This window comes from Corvus moneduloides, chromosome 3 (genome assembly GCF_009650955.1).
Source record: "Corvus moneduloides isolate bCorMon1 chromosome 3, bCorMon1.pri, whole genome shotgun sequence".
In the NCBI taxonomy this organism is placed as follows: domain Eukaryota; kingdom Metazoa; phylum Chordata; class Aves; order Passeriformes; family Corvidae; genus Corvus; species Corvus moneduloides.
Genome location: NC_045478.1, coordinates 101382841 through 101400867, shown reverse-complemented (window position 1 = coordinate 101400867; position 18027 = coordinate 101382841). Strand labels below are relative to the sequence as shown.

The window sequence follows — 18027 nt, the reverse complement described above, 5'->3', positions numbered from 1 at the left end:
GTCAGAAAACTCGAAGCACTAACTGTCCCAGTTGGTGAGGACAAGGGTAACAGATCTGATGTGATCTCTTTCAATTAACTTTAAAACAAAAACAAACAAAAAAACAAATAACAAACAAAAAAAACCCTTTGTCCTTGCAAGAGGACAAACGTCCAGGCACAGTCACGGATCTGACCCACGAGCGCAGGGACTCAGGGCTGGCGCGCCGGAACCCGCAGCGGCCATGAGAGATCGCCAGGGAAAACAGCGCCGCTAGGGCAGGACAGAGGTGGGAGGCTCCTGAGGCGGGACCAGGGGAAGGAGGGCGGCTCCCGAGGCGGGAGAGGGCGGAACCTGCGAGGCTCGGCGCGTTTCGGGAATTGCCAGAGGCGCTTTTTTCCTCACAATTGGCAGGGCGGCGGGGGAAGAGCGGGACATTCAGTATTTTCAGTGTATAAACGGGCCCCTTAAAGACGCTGCGCTGTGGCCACCGGGTCTCCTCAGGTCGCTCTGGCAATGTTTGGGAACAAGGCGATGGGTTGGTGCTCTCGGGAGGGATTTTAAAGCGAAACAGTTTCACAGAATCACGTAATCATAGAACGGGTCAGGCTGGAAGGGACAACACGATGGGTCATCTGGTCCAACCTCCCTGCTCAAGCAGGGTCACCCAGAGCACAGGGCACAGGACTGTGTCCAGACGGTTCTTAAATATCTCCAGTGAGGGACACTCCACGGTCTCTCTGGGCAACCTGTTCTAGTGCTCTTCTTACTCATATTCAGATGCAACTTGCAGTGCATCCAGTTTCTACCCATTGCCACTTGTCCTATTGCTTGAAACCACCGAGAAGAGCCTGGTTCATCCTCGTCATACCCTCCCTTCAGATTCTTAGAGACACTGATGAGGTTCTCTTTCACTCGTCTCTTTTCGAGGCTGAACAGGCCCAGCTCCCTCAGCCTTTCCTCGTAAGAGGGATGCTCTAGTTCCTTAATCATCTTCATAGTCTTCCACTGGTCTTTCTCCAGGAGCTCCATGTCTCTCTTATACTGAGGAGCCCAGAACTGGACACAGTTTTCAGGGGAGCTGCCGCCATCTCGTTGCCGGGGGAGAGCGGGGATCCCCCCCAGCCCAGCATAAGGCAGTATATCCCGCCCCACCACCAACACAGCCCAAGTACCTCTTCATAAGGAAATACTCCTCCCGGAGACCCGCCAGCCGCTCTTGAAGCCGGGCCAGGACGGCCATGCTCCCTCCCTCCTCCCGCCCTCACGACGCTGACGCCATGGCAACGGGGCCGTCCCACTGCGCTGGGGCGCGGGGGTGTCGCTGCTACCGGCGGCCCCGGAGCCAGGCACGGAGAGCGCTCCGGGGGCAGCGGGAGCTCCGCGGAGCTGTACCGAACCCGAGGCGGGGGTGCTGCAGGGGATGCGGCGTCCCTGGGCAGCGGCCGGGAGAGGAAGGGGAAGAGGCGAGGTGGTCGCGTCCGGCTTCCTCCGGTGCCGCGGCTGCTTCCGGGCTCTCATCATGGGGGACTGAGGAGCAGAGCCGGCCGCCCGCGCCCTCCCCGCCCGGCCCGAGCCCTCCCGCCCCCGGCCCCTGCCCTCCTCCCCTCGCCCAGTCTCTGCGAAGCGGCGCCAGCCTCCTCGGGGAGCGGCCGGGGGAGGCGCCGGGTTCATGTTCCGGGTCGCTGAACCTACCCCGACCCGAGCTCAGGCGGCGAGGAAGAGCTGGTAAGCCCGGGGGGACACACGTGTCCGCCGCCCCTGGCCGAGCGCGGGGCCGCTGTCCGCGGCAGGGGATCCGAACATCGTCTCCGCGCCGCGTGGGGGGCGAGTGGTGGCCCCGCTCCGGCCTGGCCTCCCCGCTGCTGCCCCTTAGGCTGGGGGGAAGATGATGGTGCCCGCCCCGGGCCCCCGGGGAACGAGGGGCTGGAGGTCTGAGAAGTGTCACTGTCGTGTCTCAGCAGCTGGACGCGTCTATAAGCGTCTATAAGCGAGCAGTGGGCTGGAGGAAGAAACTTTCACGCCTTGTGGAAAAAAGGACAGCAGACAAAAGATAAATCAAAACTTTTGTCCCAAGCTTAGTTAGGTTTTCCTGTGTGTTTGGGTTTTTCTAGTAGTGGTAGGCTCTCTAAGGCCTAAAGCCCTTGCAGTGTGCGCAGGTGAGCATCCAGTGCGGTGTGTTTCCTGCACTAAAGCTTTTCTATTGCAAACCAAGAATCAACAAGTGCTGCTGTAGCCATCGAGCAGGGAGAGCGTGGGTAGTTCTGCAAAAAAGTTCACAGATTTACTGTTTCATGTAATTCCATATGCGAGCATAGTGACCCCAAAGGCTATATTGTCTTTATTGTAGCACTCTAAGGAGGGAAAGCTGAGTAACAGAATAGAAAACGTCATTTTTGTTCATAGGCCTTGGAGATATAAAGATTGGTAGTGGAAAGACTTGATGGAAACAAGATGTTCCAAGCAACCAGCTGGGAAGCCTTTCATTTTCTTCCTGAAATGTTTAGTATCTTGTGATATGTTTGGTATCAACTGGTGTGTGTAGCTTCTCACTCGTTTCACTTATTAATGGAAGCAGGGAGGATTGTGATGGAGTTTTGTTTGTGGGGTTTTTTTCAAATGTTGATAAACATCTTTTAGAAGCTATGTTACATATACAGATACCTGCTGGTAGATTTCCCAGATCTGAAATATATTTCCTTTCATCTTTTTCTTTGTTTCTTTTCTGGGGATGGGGAGGAAAAGGAACAAAAATATTTAGCACTTCATTTTCTTACAGAGAAAACTCCTTTTCTCCTCCACTTTTTCTGATATCACCTTTTTTTTTTTTTTTTCTCTGTGGGTATTTTTTCTCTACATTTTTCTAAATGAGAAAACTTTCAAAGAGAGATTTTATTTGCCCAGCTGATAATTATTTGCTAGAACAAGTTTTCTAGTGTTGCTAGGCATCCAAATTTGCCTGGTGTAAATATAACTTAACTTCTGTTGGTGTAATTCAGAATGTTTCAGAGAATGAGGTATACTCCAGTGGCACAAGTATTTTTGAGTACTAATGCTGTATACAATAGAAACATTGTCTAAGACATTCAAAATATGTATCTGTATTCTGTGAAAGTCTTCACTATTTCTTTGACCTGTCATTTGTCTTTAAATTTCACTATTTTGTGTCCACATAAAGTAATTTAGTTCCAGGGGCTTTTAGAGTAGGCTTCAGCAGCATGAGGTGTAGGCATACTATTCTGTAATTGTCATCAGACAGTAATGATTTTGCTTATGCAAGTACATTGCTCAGAGGAATTCAATACAGAGGAAAATATCGAAATGTTTTCCATTACAAATCTGACCACTCCTCAGAGCTGCTCTCTTATTCTTCTACATAAGTTATTTCAGAAGCTGTCTGTTAAAGGATGCCCACTGGAGTGGGATGCAGGAAAATATTTTTTACAGTGTCTAATACTTGATGCAGAAAATTAAGAACTTGTGCTTTCTAAAAACATTAAGATCCTAAAGAGGTGAATAAGTTCAGAGTAAAATTTTTCACTTTGGGTGGTAAAGCACCTCCAAAGCAGAATGTTTTTCATTTAAATTGTGAATTCATGTGGCAATATAAGAATAGTTTGCAGTTTGGATACTTGCTGGACACTCTTGATTCTTTTGATAATGACTGTGGTGCTTTAGCGTATTACCACGATTTGACAGCTCATGTGATTCTGCACCTTGGCAATTAATTAACAAAGTCATACTTCTGAAAAGGGCAAGCATATCAGTAAATGGCAGCAATGGGATTGCAAGAATTGCTCCCTCTCATGATAAATTGCTCCAAATCTCATTTCTGGCTGACCAATTAATTTGTGTTAGAGCCTTGTTAAACATAGTTCATGTCAGCATCTTTCTGACTGTATGCCATTGCTCTGTAATGAACACTTTTTCACTGTTAAATATGAGTAGACTGATAGTATTTATTGTTGTGCCTTCTTAGATAAGCAGGAGTTTTAGAAAAGTCAGATGTACTTACTGCAAGTTAGCCTGGCCCTAATTTTTAGAGGGGTCAGCAGTATAATAGGTGTGATAAAATTACATCATTCCTGAAATACTTTTTATTGTATAGGACAGAATTACTGAAACGGTCAGGCTGAAAGGAGCCACATTGGGTCTTGTGGTCCAACCTCCCTGCTCAAGCTGGGTCATCCCCAAGCGCATGGCACAGTATTGCATCCAGATGATTCTTGAATATCCCCAGTGAAGGACACTCCACAACCTCTCTGGACAACCTGTTCCAGTGCTTGGTCACCTGCACAGTCAGGAAGTTCTTCGTCATGTCAGGAAAATCCACAAATGCCAGGGGTTTGTGTTCAAAAAGGAGACAGAGCTCTGAGTCCTGCACCTTTATTCGAATAAAGGCAGAGAGCCCACTGGGGCACACGCCCGCGGGGTTTTCTCTCTCGAGGTTTTGGAGGGCAGAGCCTCCTTTTATCCTAAGCTCCCGGCCGCATGTTGCCCTCTTCCCTTCCCCATTGGCTGAGGTACAGGGAAGGTACAGCCTTCCTGAACCGCCTACCAGGTATTCCTCCCTTTTACCCCAAAGTTCAGTAGTTCAGGCTTGTGCAGACCCTTGTCTGTTTCAGGAGCCAAGCTGAGTGGGCTCTGCAACAAACCTGCTGCCCAGAGTTAGCAGACATTAACACCCATACCTTCACCCATCAAATTGCTTGTAAAGACATTGCCTGTCCTCTCACTCATATTCAGGTGGAACTTCCTGTGCATCAGTTTCTGCCCGGTGCCTCCTGTCCTATTGCTTGGAACCATGACAAGACTGTGGCTCCATCCTCTTGGCACCCTCACTTTGGATACTGACAGACACTGATGAGGTCCCCTCTCAGTCATCTCTTCTCGAGGCTGAACAGGCCCAGCTCCCTCAGCCTTTTCTCAGAAGGGAGAAGCTCCAGTCCCTTAATCAGCTTCATAGCCCTCCACTGGACCCTCTCCATGTCTGTCTTATGGTGAGGAGCCCAGAGCTGAACACAGCATTCCAGGCCTTACTAGGGTTGGGTGGTGGGTCAGGATCACCTCCCTTGACCTGCTGGCAATGCTCTTCCTAATGCACCCCAGGATACCTTTGGACTTCCTGGTCACAAAGCCACTGCTGACTCAGGGACAGCTTGTTGACCACCAGGACCCCCAGGTCCCTCTCTGCAGAGCTGCTTTTGTGCACGTCCAACCCGAGCCTGTGCTGGTGCACAAGTGAAGGAAACTCCAGAAGTTGTCTAAAGAAGCTTCTCAAATACAGAGTTGTTTCCAAGAATTAATGTATAATGTGTGATTGGAGGAGTAAAATGTTGATAGTAAATGTATGCATTCAAATATATAGGAGCTTCATATTTGATATAGAAAAAGTTTGTAGACATTTCCAGCAAGCGTAGTAACCTGCTACGCTTTAGTTGAGGACCAGTCACTTCCATAAATTTTATTTTTTTTTCAGAATTCTCCTATACTTTTATTATTTTGTTTACATATGTAACAGATTACAAAAAAGGGAGTTGGCATACCTTGAAGATGAAAAATAGCCTGGGATCTGGGGGTTGGTTTTCTCTTTTTGTATATAGATGTGCTCCAGCATAGTATCCTGGTTTGTCTCAAGAGTCCTCATCTTTTATAACTGTCCATCCTATCTCATATGAAAGTAAAAACCATTTAATTTCTGTAACTGTCCCTTCTGATACTGTCAACATTTTAAAATTTTACAGTATGAAAATTACATTTGCATTAAGTTTCTTTCGTCTGCAGGTCAGATTTACTTTGAATGCATTGCCAATGTGATGGCTCTTAGTCTTTACAGGAATGAGGACCCTCAGAAGTTGGAAAGTATGGAGCTTTTTTGGTAGGTCGCTGTTATGCCCTGCAGTGGTGGTTGATATGGGATGGAAGGGGTGGCTTGTGGTGTAGCTTTGCATACCTGGCTGTCTAGTAGGTAGTGACTAAGGACATAAATAAGTGTGGAACTGGATGCTTTGTCCATCTCTTAGTGATGGCTTTTTAATGACAGGGGAGTTTAAATAGTCTAGGCACAACTTCAGTTTCTGATCATAGAACCATTCAGTTTGGAAAGACCTCTGAGGCAGAGTCTGACACCATGTCCCCAGGTGCTGCATCCACACAGTTTTTTTGAACACTTTCACCAGTGCTTCCACCACTTCCCTGGGCAGTTTGGTGGAATTCTTTCAGTGGAGAAATTTTTCCTAATATCTAATCTAAACCTTCCCTGGTACAGCTTGAGGCCATTTCTTCTTGTCTTGTTACCTGGGAGAAGGGAAATATGAGCTTCTATGTAACAGGTTTATCAGTGATTCCTAATCTACATCATCTCTTGCTAGCTTTTTGATAGTTGTAACTTAATTGTGTTGCTTTGTTTTGCTTCCCCATTTGTGTGTCCCAAGAACCATGATAGCTCTCTTTTTTTGAATCCGTGAATCCTTCAAGCAAGGCAGGGAGATTTATCATATACTGCTCTCTCCCAAATACTTGTACCTTTTCAATCCAAATTTCAGTCGCATTCATTAATAAAGCAGAGATCTCAAAACTAGTGTTTCTAAAACTTTGTGAAAATAACTTCTGAGGTGGAGAAATGGGATTCAAATTAGTACCTGTCTGAAGATAAAGGTAAACTGTGAGTACAGCTGTGTTACAAGACATCAGAGAATCCATATGGGAAAAGATTATAGGAAGTCAGGTTTTATAATCTCAATGTTGAAGGAACTATTTGATCCTTCTTGTGCTTTTAGCTTGTGATCAAGGTGGGTGAAAGAAGCAAAACTCATGGTTCTTTTCAGAACTGATGAGGCACAGATGCCGCATAAATTAGCTGCAAGAAACCCCAGTCCTATTTAACAGGAAAAGGCATAGAACTAGAAAGTAAACGTAAATGCAGCTGTTGGTTTGGCAAGAGATAATGCCTCTCCTTAAGAGCTGTGCAACTAAATTAACTTTCCCATTGGTGTGTGTTTGTTAAATATTTTGTGAGCAGTCAGAGCTCTACATTGTTAAGTGTTTTAGGTGAGAGGTGAACACAAATGATACTTAATTTCACTTTCACTTAAGTGAATAAGTGAGTGCCCATTATTTCCATTAGGATCTTCAATTTCAGTATAGATACTGAACAGAAGCTGTGTGATATGTTTTGGAGCAGGTGAAAGCAGTTATGCTGCTTCCTGCAAACAGGACTTACATGGTCTGTTCTGGTAAGGGTTAGAGAGGAAATGAGTCAGCCTTTGGTGAACTACATTCAAATTGCTTCAGATAAATGTAAAGGTCACTGTAGGCAAACTACATTTTCTTGTAGTAAAGTAGGATCCTCTCCTAGTGAGGACATTACAGTTTATTGCTGGCTGTGGGCTGTTGCTGTAACAGTATTTTTATAGCCTTATGTGAGTCGTGCTAAACTGTGGCTCATCTTAATATTTTATGTACCTCAGTATGTTGTTCTCCATTCATTGTTACAACCTTTGAAATTTCTTATCTTACTGAACACCGCTGATACTCACTGGCAATGTCCTTAATACTTCTTGTAGTTATTTTTCAACTTGTTTCAAATGCAAATATTTTTGTTATAGTAGCATCTGCAGCGCTGATTAAAATTGCTTCATAGGTTTGGAATACAAGTTTGACAGCTGGTTGCGAACAATAGAGAAAGTTTCAAAACTGAGTTTGTCTGATAAATAATGCTATAATAGAAATACAGTCCCGAATTTTGGAGCTAGAACAGTTAATCTGAAATCTAGCTGACTGCTGCTGCCTTTGGCTTTTTTTTCTTAAATTTTAGCAGGAGAAATGAGAGCACCAATAAAATTAAGCAAAAGAGATTTTTTGGGTTTTCAGGAGAACAAGTTTTAATCTGGACCACTGGCATGTTGAAAGTGCAGTGTGAATAGAAAGCTGAAGTGGTTTGTGTTTGCCTTCTCAGTATATTGCAAAGGAGCTTGCACTGTCCCACACTGATAAGTAATTCTCATAATCATCCTAAGGAAACATGTTGAAATAATTAAAATAATAGCTTGTCTGATCTGCAGAGGAGGTGATGGAGTTATAATACAGTTGTATTATACATTGGACCATGGCTGCAATTTTTAGGGCAAATAAGGTCACTGCCCTGTACAAATCTTAGTTCAGGAGTTGCAATGAAAAGACTTGATATTCAGTAGAAAAGATTAATTGCAGGAGTTCATAATATTCAAAGTCATAATCTGCTGGAAATTAAGTCCCTTTGCTGCTCAGAGTCTTTTAAGAATCTTGTTGTCCCTTTACTTCGAAAACACTTGAGGGTGTTCACCTTTCTTGAGTTTCATCTTTTGATCTGGCACCATCTGTATTGCAGTATTTTAGGAGGAATTCAGGGCAAGTTTCATTCAGGTATAAAAATTAGAGCTGGATATATTTTGTTTGATCTTGAAGTATTTTGTGGAATTAAGGCAACTTTACCACCGTACTTGTGCCATTATCCGGAGTAAATTGGTATGTCCACTCTAGGAGCTCCATTGATTTTAGTGATAAAGTTACTCATACAGATTAGGGATACTGAATTGAAGGAATTTATCATAAACTATGGTGCAAGGCTTTAGTGTCCCTGTCTTCTCTTTCCCTTTTGCTTTGTGTTGCAGGGTTACTAAGAGAGTGGGCTGCAAGAGATTTATATAAGCTAGTTCATATTCTGGCAGGTTAGCAGAAATCTGTTCATTTGGAGAGCTAAATCTGGGCTTAAGCCTACAAGTTCATGTTTTGTTGCACTTCCACTTCTATCAGTTTGCCATAGATGCAAAAGTCTGTGGCAGGAAGGGCTGGGCAGGCTTTTGGGGGAATTGATGTCTCAAATTAACCCAAATGTGCTGCAGTTAGTGTGTTCAAGTATTACGGCTTCTGTTAAACTAGTGCAGAAAAGCCCCTTAAATCTCAAGGGTTCCTCATTTCGGATGCATGCACCTCTGGGGATACCTGTCCTCATGGGGGTTTAACAGGAAGGCTAAAGGGGCAAGTGTCCTGCTCACTGCATCTATAGCTGTGGAGAAACATGGCCTAATGTATCTATTTAAGCATCTTGTGAACCAAAAGGATTACAGAGAAAGTATAGCACTCTTCAGAGCTGTCTCACCATTTACAAGACGATATAATTCCGCTGTACTAAGAGCCAAAGACATCACTGAGGGAGTAATATGACTAGAGGTTACATCAGGACAGAAGAAGAGGTATGAGAAATGATGCAAGTGACGCAGCAGTTTCAAGAATTCAAAATAAGCTTCTGTTTGTACCACTTTCTGTGCTTTTATTGTTCTTGCAATTGAAATGCTTAAAGTAAGTATTTCTGAAAATGGTTTAAAAAGAGAATATATGTAACTTCTTTAGGTAAGATATTTCATGAGCAGCTTGGATTTCTTCTTAAACATGTTCTTCAGTTCCTCCATTAATATTTAAGACTGCCCATTCAGCCATCACCACTAAGTACCTTTGATGTTGGAGTTTGTGTTAAGTGGCAGCTGAGAAGCTGTCTGTGATCTGTCTAGGTTTCCTCCACATCTACAGCACCACTGAGTATGTGTAGAAAACTTGTTACCATGGGTTCCTCCAGCCATTTATATTGTAAAACAAAGTGAAGAGTCTTGCTTTTAAATGTCCTCTACATAATTTGCTGAATGTACAATGTCTTCCATATATATCAGTTAGTGTGATGTAGTAGCAAGCATGATAATTATTCTTTGCTTTACCTCAAGGAAAGGGGTCCTCTGATGTTTTGATGTCAGAGTCTGATTGCTGTGTTTATAGAGAAGGTTCACAGCCTTCAGAGAAGGATTAGAGTTCAGCAGCAATCATTTAATGTTTTTGTAGTTACATTCACGTAATGCATGGGTGAACTTACTGAAGCATATTGAGTTAAAGACATGCTAAATGCTAGTGAAATTTGAAGAGGAAGGAGCAAAACATTTAAAAGGGTGAGTTCCTTAATCTGACACTGTGTTTAGGGATTTTTTTCCTTATGCAAGCATGGGATTCTATGGATGCAAGTGCCTACATGTGGTAGGAAACTTTGCATTTAATACTCTAGAAGCTGGGTATTCTCTCAACTTAATATAACTTCACTGAATCGATATTTTTTAAACATCAAACAAATATCAGCCATTTGGAAAGACAGAATTAGTTGCTACTAGGAAAAAAGTCATATTATCCAAGGATTGCTGTCTTAACTTCATTTTGGCATTTAGGCAGCATCAAGAGATAATTATCCTTAAAATTATTTTATCATAATGAAAGTCTTAAGCAGGACTCCTTAATGTGGAATCCCTGACAGTCATATAAATGTGATGAGATTAATTAAAACCTAACAATAACAGTGAAGCCAGAAACAAATGGGGAAACCCCCCACCTGCCTCTTCTTTCCAAGACAGAGGTTTGGGAAGATACCTTTTAAAAGGAACTTATGTTGATGAGTTGCAAATTGCATAGGACTGGTTAGCAAAGTTTTGTGTCTTGGCAGAAATAGTCAATGTCTGTCCTATAAAGATTGTTCTACCTTGCCTAAAGTGACTAAAATGATTTTGCCAAATAAAGTTGTTGTAATTTGTGCTTAACACTTTTAATTCATTTGTTGTTTTCTTGTGTGGTTTTTTTCCCTTTGGAATCTATAGGCATTTCAGTAGGACTATGGAGGAGCTGGTTCATGATCTGGTCTCGGCACTGGAAGAAAGTTCAGAGCAAGCCAGAGGAGGTTTTGCTGATACTGGAGATCATTCTCGAAGTGTGTCTTGTCTTCTAAAGAGACAGGCAAGGAAGAGGAGGGGACGGAAAAGGCGTTCCTTTACCACTCATCATCCCTGGGAGACTGGTCACTGCCTAAGTGAAGGTTCTGATTCCAGTTTAGAGGAATCAAACAAAGACTACAGGGAGAATCATGCTACTAAGAAAGACCACAGTGATTCTGATGACCAGCTGTTGGTTGCTAAACGTAGGCCTTCCTCAAACTTAAATAACATTAGAGGCAAAAGACCTCTGTGGCACGAACCAGATTTGGCTGTGGACAGTTTGGGGAACAGAACTTTGCGCAGGAGAAGAAAGGTAAAACGCATGGCAATAGATCTGCCATCAGAAGTCTCTAATGCACTGACAATAACTCAACAGCAGGATAACAGCAGAGATCAAGAAATGGACAATAACAATAAATCTTACCAACACCAAGAGTTTTCCAAGAGCAAAGTGAAAAAAAGAAAAGTATCTGCAGCTCGACAGGGACCAGAAATCTTGGATGAAGGAGTGGTTATAGAAAATGAAGAAGTGAATCAAGCAAATAAGGACAAAATGGAATATGAGGAGCAAAAAGGCTCAGATGAGAACATGAGTGACAGGTTATTCCTTCTTTTCCTTTTTACGGAAACTTTGGATAATATTTGTTTGCTTTTATTACTGTTGCTTGTATTGGGAATCTTTGGATTTTTTGTTAATTCCAGAGTTAAAATTCTAGCATCAATAGTATCTGTTTTAATAACTTAATTTTTTTACATCTACTACTTTTTATATATTAGTTGCTCAGGTCAAGGAATTCAGCATAAAATAGAGAGTGATGTAGCAGAGGAATAACCAAGAAAACAGTTTCGTGAAATAATATGTTCTAATTGTTTCAAGATTAAGAATAACAAAACATGCATATGAATAACACAGGCTTTTCTGGATATTTCAACTGGTAACAGTTATTAGACAAGAATTTAGTGTTTTTCCAATTTCTAGACATTGGTGCTTTGATTGTTATCTCTATTCATCAGAAAGGTTGTCAGTGTTTAGAGTCACGATTTAGACAATATGTTCTGATGTGTCATCGGCATAAAAAGTCTGCAGGTTGCCAAGGATATACATCATTTACGAAATGCAAAAACCAATTTACAGTTCAGAAACACCTGAGCTTACCATTAGAAAAATGGAGGAATGATGACCCTTTGGCAGTACACCTCATCCATCCATTCCAGACAGCAGTCATAGTACAGTGGTAATGGTTTCCAAAGTACTATTTTGACAACACAGTAAGGTGTAAGTCATTTTTCCACCATACACAGGGGATGTTAACTGCAGGGCCTGGTAAGCCTGGTTCTGTTTATTCCACATGCCAGGTTCGGAATGCAGAGGTGTCAGCAAGACAGGCATGTTAAAAGATATAATTTTGATCAGTTCCTTGATGACACTAGTGTCCCTGGATTTTTGCAGGCATGTTATCTATAAACTGTTAAGCCTTTTCCTTACTGGGCAGGTAGAATCGAGATGCAGAGTGATTTTGACCAGAGCATTTTAGATTGGTTACTGTAACAACAGCAGTGTTGGTAAGTGACTAACTCCAGTTATAGTCAGAAAAGTCCCAAGTCTTTTTGTTTCATACCAGCTCTGTCCCTTACCTGTGAACAAAAAACAGCTGAAAGAGCTGAATAAATTCCAAGCCTTAAACATTTTTCCTTACATCTTAATTGCTAGAGCAGAACTCATCCTTCAGGGCAGCCAGTGTAACTTTGGACACCTCCCTTTGACATGCAGGTTAGGAGTCTGTGCTGTCAGGAAGCCTTTAGAAAACTTCTCTCTTCTCTGATGATACTTGGAGTCTGCTCCTTCAAGTTTGGGACCTAAAGAGAGATGTTTGAAAATCTCCTGCAAACTAGGAACCATTGCATAAATTTTCATATCTCCATAGTCTTGTAGCATTTTTTATTTCTAAAAGACTTTGTTATGCTACAAGGGTAACAGTCAAAAATTCTGTAGCTGATTTTTAGATGGAGAGAAGAGTGATCAGTAAGAATATTCTCTTGTAGAATCCCAGAATTGAGCTACTCTCAGGTCAGTCTGAATCTTTTCACAAAAGAAACATTATTGTTTAAAAGTTGATCTTCCTCTTCAAAATGCTTGATGTTTTGTTACCCCCAAATGCTGCAGTTGCTCAAGTCATACTCCAAATGCTTGTCTATGGCCCCAGTATGTGGTCTTTAAAACCATTCTCATCTTTGTAGGGTTTTCTGCTCATGCACATGGTAGAGTGATGGTCTGTCATTCTACTGAATTTCTTTCAATGATCAGCAGTACAAAAAGCTTTGAAAATGAAAAAACTTGCATTTCATAGTGTGATTAGAAATCTGCCATATCTAAGCCTCTCAGGTGATACTGTATCAGAATATTTTGTATGTGCATAATTTTAACTGGTTTTAATCTAACTTTACTTAAATGCAATAGTGCCTTTATTAGACATCATTTAGCTAGAAGAATTTGAAAGAACCAGCAAACTCCTCTTAAGAGTAAGTCCTGAAAGTGAAAGCTGAGATTTTAAAAGGGAACATGAGATTGCATAAGATACAAAGAGCTGACAAAGCATCTTGGATAATCCTGCACTTCAGCAACACTTACTGGAAGAGGAAGAATGAAAAGTATACAAAGTTGCTTTTGTTTTGTATGCAGTAATGTGTGCAGTAGTATTCAGTACAATAGTTCAGTAATTCTTAAAAAAAGGACAAATTTTTTAGAAGTTCGTTTTTTTAAAAACAAAACGAAGCTGATAATTTTTAATGGAAGTTAAATTGCTTGGCTCTAAAACCAGTCAGAAGGTTTCAGTGTATACATGACATTATTTGAAAATAGCATGTTTTTGAAGTGCACATTAAAAATGTTAAGTGACACTTCTTTTGCAATCTTTTATCTCTGTGTGTGAGTGTTCATACACCAAACACAGCAATAACCAGGTTTTAAGTGCATGATTCAGAAGTAGGAGGAGAAGTCTCCAAATTCTTGAAATGTCAGCATCTAAATGATCCCAAAGATGAATTCCTCGGAGGATTGTTTTAAGCACTGGAAATTAGATTTTTGTGATCAGAGCTTATCCGTCCTTATCCTCAATGCTCAGCTGTTGGCCAGTTTCAGCCAAATTCAGCAGTATGTGGTGTTCTGGGTGTTATTTAATTCCCACAAGCTTTGACACTTGTTTTTTTTGAAGTGACTAAAGAGAGGTGAAATCTCAATTGCCTGTTCTGAAAGAGAAGCAGCAGTGAAGCTCAGAGACACCAGCCAGTGACCTGTGGCCAGGGAGCTGGTCAGTTCCTGGGGACAGCACAAAGCTCTTGTATAAAACCAAGGACCAGACAGCTTCTTAGTCATAGGAAGTGTGAATGACAAGTATTTTTTCTTTCCATGAGTGTAAAAATAAAGCTGTGAAAGCTTTTTGGATAGCTTAGCTGTTCCCTCCAAATTTTTGCTTGCACACACTATTTTATAGAACTAAACGGAGTCTCTGGCTTTTTTCTTTGTCATGGAAGTCTTGCTGGGAGTGGAATTCTCATTACACAGCAAAGGAATTAGCAGTATACACTGCAAAATTATATTAAAACTGGAAATAAATTCCATCATAACAGCTTTCATGTACTTAGATATTAATGTATTCATTTCAGAGGGTTTGAAATTATTCAGTGAAGTGACTGCCATGTCGCAATTATCTTGACTGCAATCCCTGCCCTATGTGACTGTGGCCTGAGGAGAGTGAATGCTGTGGCTGCTATGGATACACCACTGTTAGCTTGAAATTTTAATTTATTTTTTTTTAAATTTTTTTAAAAACATCCAGTGGTTATGGTTTCATGTACTGACTAGTCCTTCAGTGAGAATTATTTCACAATTGAAATATCTTATTTAAGCTGGGAAGGAGACTATTCTCAAAATTGGAAATTTTGGTAGGGAAAGTGGCTGCAATATCAGGGTTGAAAAGATTTCCTGACTTTATTTTAAAACATGCAATTAAACAATAAATGGACAAGGAGAATCTATGAAGAAGGGATGCTTTTTCCTTTGAAATTGATGATGTAAAATTGTGCACAATGAACTCTAAGGGCAGTAAAGCCATCTATGTTATAATTAAAGTGAGGATGGGATGCTTGCTAAAAGGGAATTACTGGGACTTGCAACATTAGAAAGTTCAAGTCTTGGTCTCCCTCATGAAGGATTGTTCCATTCTCATTTCATGCACGTCACGTTTCTGCTGCTTAGGGCAACTGTGCAAGTGCCTAAGTCTGTTCTGCTTATATTATGTATAAGAGATAGTGTAAGTGTTGCTTATGGATCAAGAATTTGGATAAGCCTAAGATACAGCGACAACTTCATCTTCAAACACAGAGCTGTGTCTATATATACATATATCTATATGTTTTAAAAAACCTTATCGCTGCTTTGTGTCCCCTGCTTACTATATTGTGTTTCAAATCCTGTTGGGATGCCTCCCAAAGGAAGATACTAAAAACATATATGTGCTTATAATTAAATAGGAATTAGGCAAATTTTATATAATTCATATATTCATATCAATAATTCATATATTCATATATTTAAAAACCCAGGACTTACTTTTGTGAGAAATTAGAATTTAAAAGGAAATAATTTTCTTAAGTATACTAGTTGTTTGGTAGAAAATAAAAATAATTTATTATTAAAAAATAAAAATAATTTAATCCAGTTGATTTGAAGTATAGGGGAGCATGCAAATTGTAATATGAATAAGTGTACAAAGGTTATCAGACCTAAAGTTCTTGTGAGTGGCTCGTATGGCACATCAAGAGTAGCTGTAGTGTTTATAAAATGTACTTGAATTTGTGTGCTGGACTGAAGTGTTTGAGGGTTTTTTTCAAATTGTTCTACATCTCAGAGTAAGTAAAATGTGATAAAATTTTTTGTGAGAATATTATGTCCTTAACACAGCAACTCTGTTGATAAAAAGTGAAATAAAGGGTTTACAAAAAAGTCCTTTCATGTGAAAGTCAACAAACTGTGATCTGTGTTATTAAAAGACCAGTCTGATATATTATTTAGGGACATGTGGATTATTGTATGTAACAATGTGCATACAGCAAAGAGCTAAATACCTATTCATGTCTTTGAATTTAGAGATGTGGGTGCATGTTGTATATGCACGTTCTGATTTTAAGGCCACAAAGGCCTTTAAGGCCACTGCAAGTCATAGAAAAGTAAACTGTACCTTGCTTTTTGGTTGTTGTTGTTGATATTATGATCAGGAATCATACTTTTTTTCTTCAGGGTGACCTTTATTTTGATTTAATTGGCTACCTTTGTTATAAACTTTTTTTTGTTCTCCCCGAGTAGTGTGTCATGAAACCTTAAGCAGTGTCTTTTCCTGAATATTTGCAAATGATGTTCAGAAAGGTAGTTCGATTTTCAGACTCTTATATTTCATGTGCTGAAGGAAGGCTTAGGCTGCTTTTGATTGAGACTTTTCCTATTTTATTGAGCAGTGGTGTTCCAGGATCAAGCTGAATTGCACAGCATAAGAACGGAGCAGTGAGCATTTGATGGAAGCTGATAATAAAATGCATCAATTGTGTCAGCACCTCGTTGCAGTCACATCTGGCTTACTGTCAGGGTACCATTAGATTCCCATGGTTTTATGTGCCAAAAATAATACGTTTTGTAGTTAATGGAACTGGGATATTTGCAGTTTGATTAAAAAAAATCATCCTATTTTCTCTCCGATCTCTGTTGGGCTTAAGTTCAATCTGAGCACAGCCTTGTCTCCTTAAAATTTTACGACTGAAAGATCAATTGTTCTTTTGATCTGTTTCTTTCTTTCTCTTATTACAGTGAATCCAGCAGTCTGAGCAGCAGTGATGCTGGTTTGTTTACCAATGATGAGGGAAGACAAGGTATTGAAACAATCTTTCCCTTCTCTACCCCTCAAACCACATCAGTTGAAATTCTGTAAGCGTTACAAGTTATTTCATAGGTTAATTACTGCATTTCAGTTGCTATTACTGTTTTAATGAGTGGAAGTATAGCTTGCCTCCTATTTTTTTTTTTTTAATGTTATCAGAGGGTGTCTTGAATGCATGACTTAGTCAAAAGCTGTATTGAGAAGCAGCCTCTGTAATATGATAAAGTTACTTAAAACTTGAGCATCCCCTAAAAATCATCTATATTAAGTTTTAATTCCTCAGTTCCTCCAATTTTCTGACAGGAATCTGATTGTAGTACTGGTTCTTATGCTATTCTTGAGGTGGCTTTTTTCCTTCTTTTCCTCCAAATTAATAGGGCAGGATTTTATAGTTCTTTTTCATTCAGTAGTTTGTTTGAAAAGTAATTTCAAACAAACTATTTTTTCTGCAGTCTAAGACTGGGATTAGAGCTGTTTAACATGTCCCCTCTGAAAAAATTTCTCTAATCTGAAATTCAGTGAAGATCGAAACTTTTCCTTTAGTATGCATAGTATTCTCACATGGTTTTATGTGATAAAACTATTGAGGATGGAAGTAAAAGATTGGTGTTTTTATCAGCTTTAGTCTTTATTGCAACACATTTACCTATATTATGCTATGATGGAGTAGGAACTCACTGTCTTTGACAGGATACAAAAATGAGACAAAAATAGTCTCTCAAGTATTTAAGACTTGCTTTTCCGTTGGAAATTTCAAGTTAATGGTACTTAAAATATTTTCTTAGACGGTGTGGCAATGGCAGCTTGAGTGAGTGCAATAAAACAAATCCTGACCCATTCCACAAATCTAGGTTAAAGGAGTGTTTGAGTTTTTTTCTTTTCTTTAATATCTAATTCTGTGTTTTCTAGGGGGAGGTTGTCTTCAGTAGGGAGAGCATTTTTCCTACTTAAAACAGAAGTGTTACCTTACTTGTTCAATGGTAACTTGTGCTACACAAACTGTACCTCCCCAGTCTGAGTACCTTGTTTACAGTTGTCCTAACTCATGTTTTTTTAAGAGTTTAGGTTCTCTTTGACAGTTTAGATTGATCTTTTTAGTTCAGTGCATCAATGCATGAAGTCTTTAAGTTGGGACAAAAAGATTGGGTTTTACTTCCCTATTGGAATTTCTCTTTTGACATGGAATTTTTAATGCATTTGTCCTCTATATTTATATGTAAGATGACCTATCACACTTCCTAATTGCATATGTTTTCCCAGTACTCTTCTGGTAATATTTCTATCAATATTTCTGTCCTTAAATCCTGAACTGTATCATTTAAATCTTTGAATAATATGAC

The 18027-nt window shown here is 40.4% G+C and overlaps 2 protein-coding genes across 2 annotated transcripts in view; one reads left to right on the top strand and one right to left on the bottom strand.

Annotated features, from left to right (window-relative positions):
* The window catches only part of SPATA17 (spermatogenesis associated 17), an 88161-nt gene extending 86925 nt beyond the window's left edge, over nt 1–1236 (bottom strand). The window contains exon 1 of the mRNA XM_032103010.1: nt 1155–1236. Within this exon, the coding sequence (XP_031958901.1) occupies nt 1155–1222 (68 nt within the window). The 5' untranslated portion in view covers nt 1223–1236. The remainder of the gene's footprint in view (nt 1–1154) is intronic.
* Nucleotides 1206–18027, top strand: part of GPATCH2 (G-patch domain containing 2) — a 120614-nt gene continuing 103792 nt past the window's right edge. The window contains 5 exon segments of the mRNA XM_032103009.1: nt 1206–1277; nt 1279–1575; nt 1577–1707; nt 10647–11360; nt 16618–16679. Coding sequence (XP_031958900.1) covers nt 1221–1277; nt 1279–1575; nt 1577–1707; nt 10647–11360; nt 16618–16679 — 1261 coding nt within the window. The 5' untranslated portion in view covers nt 1206–1220.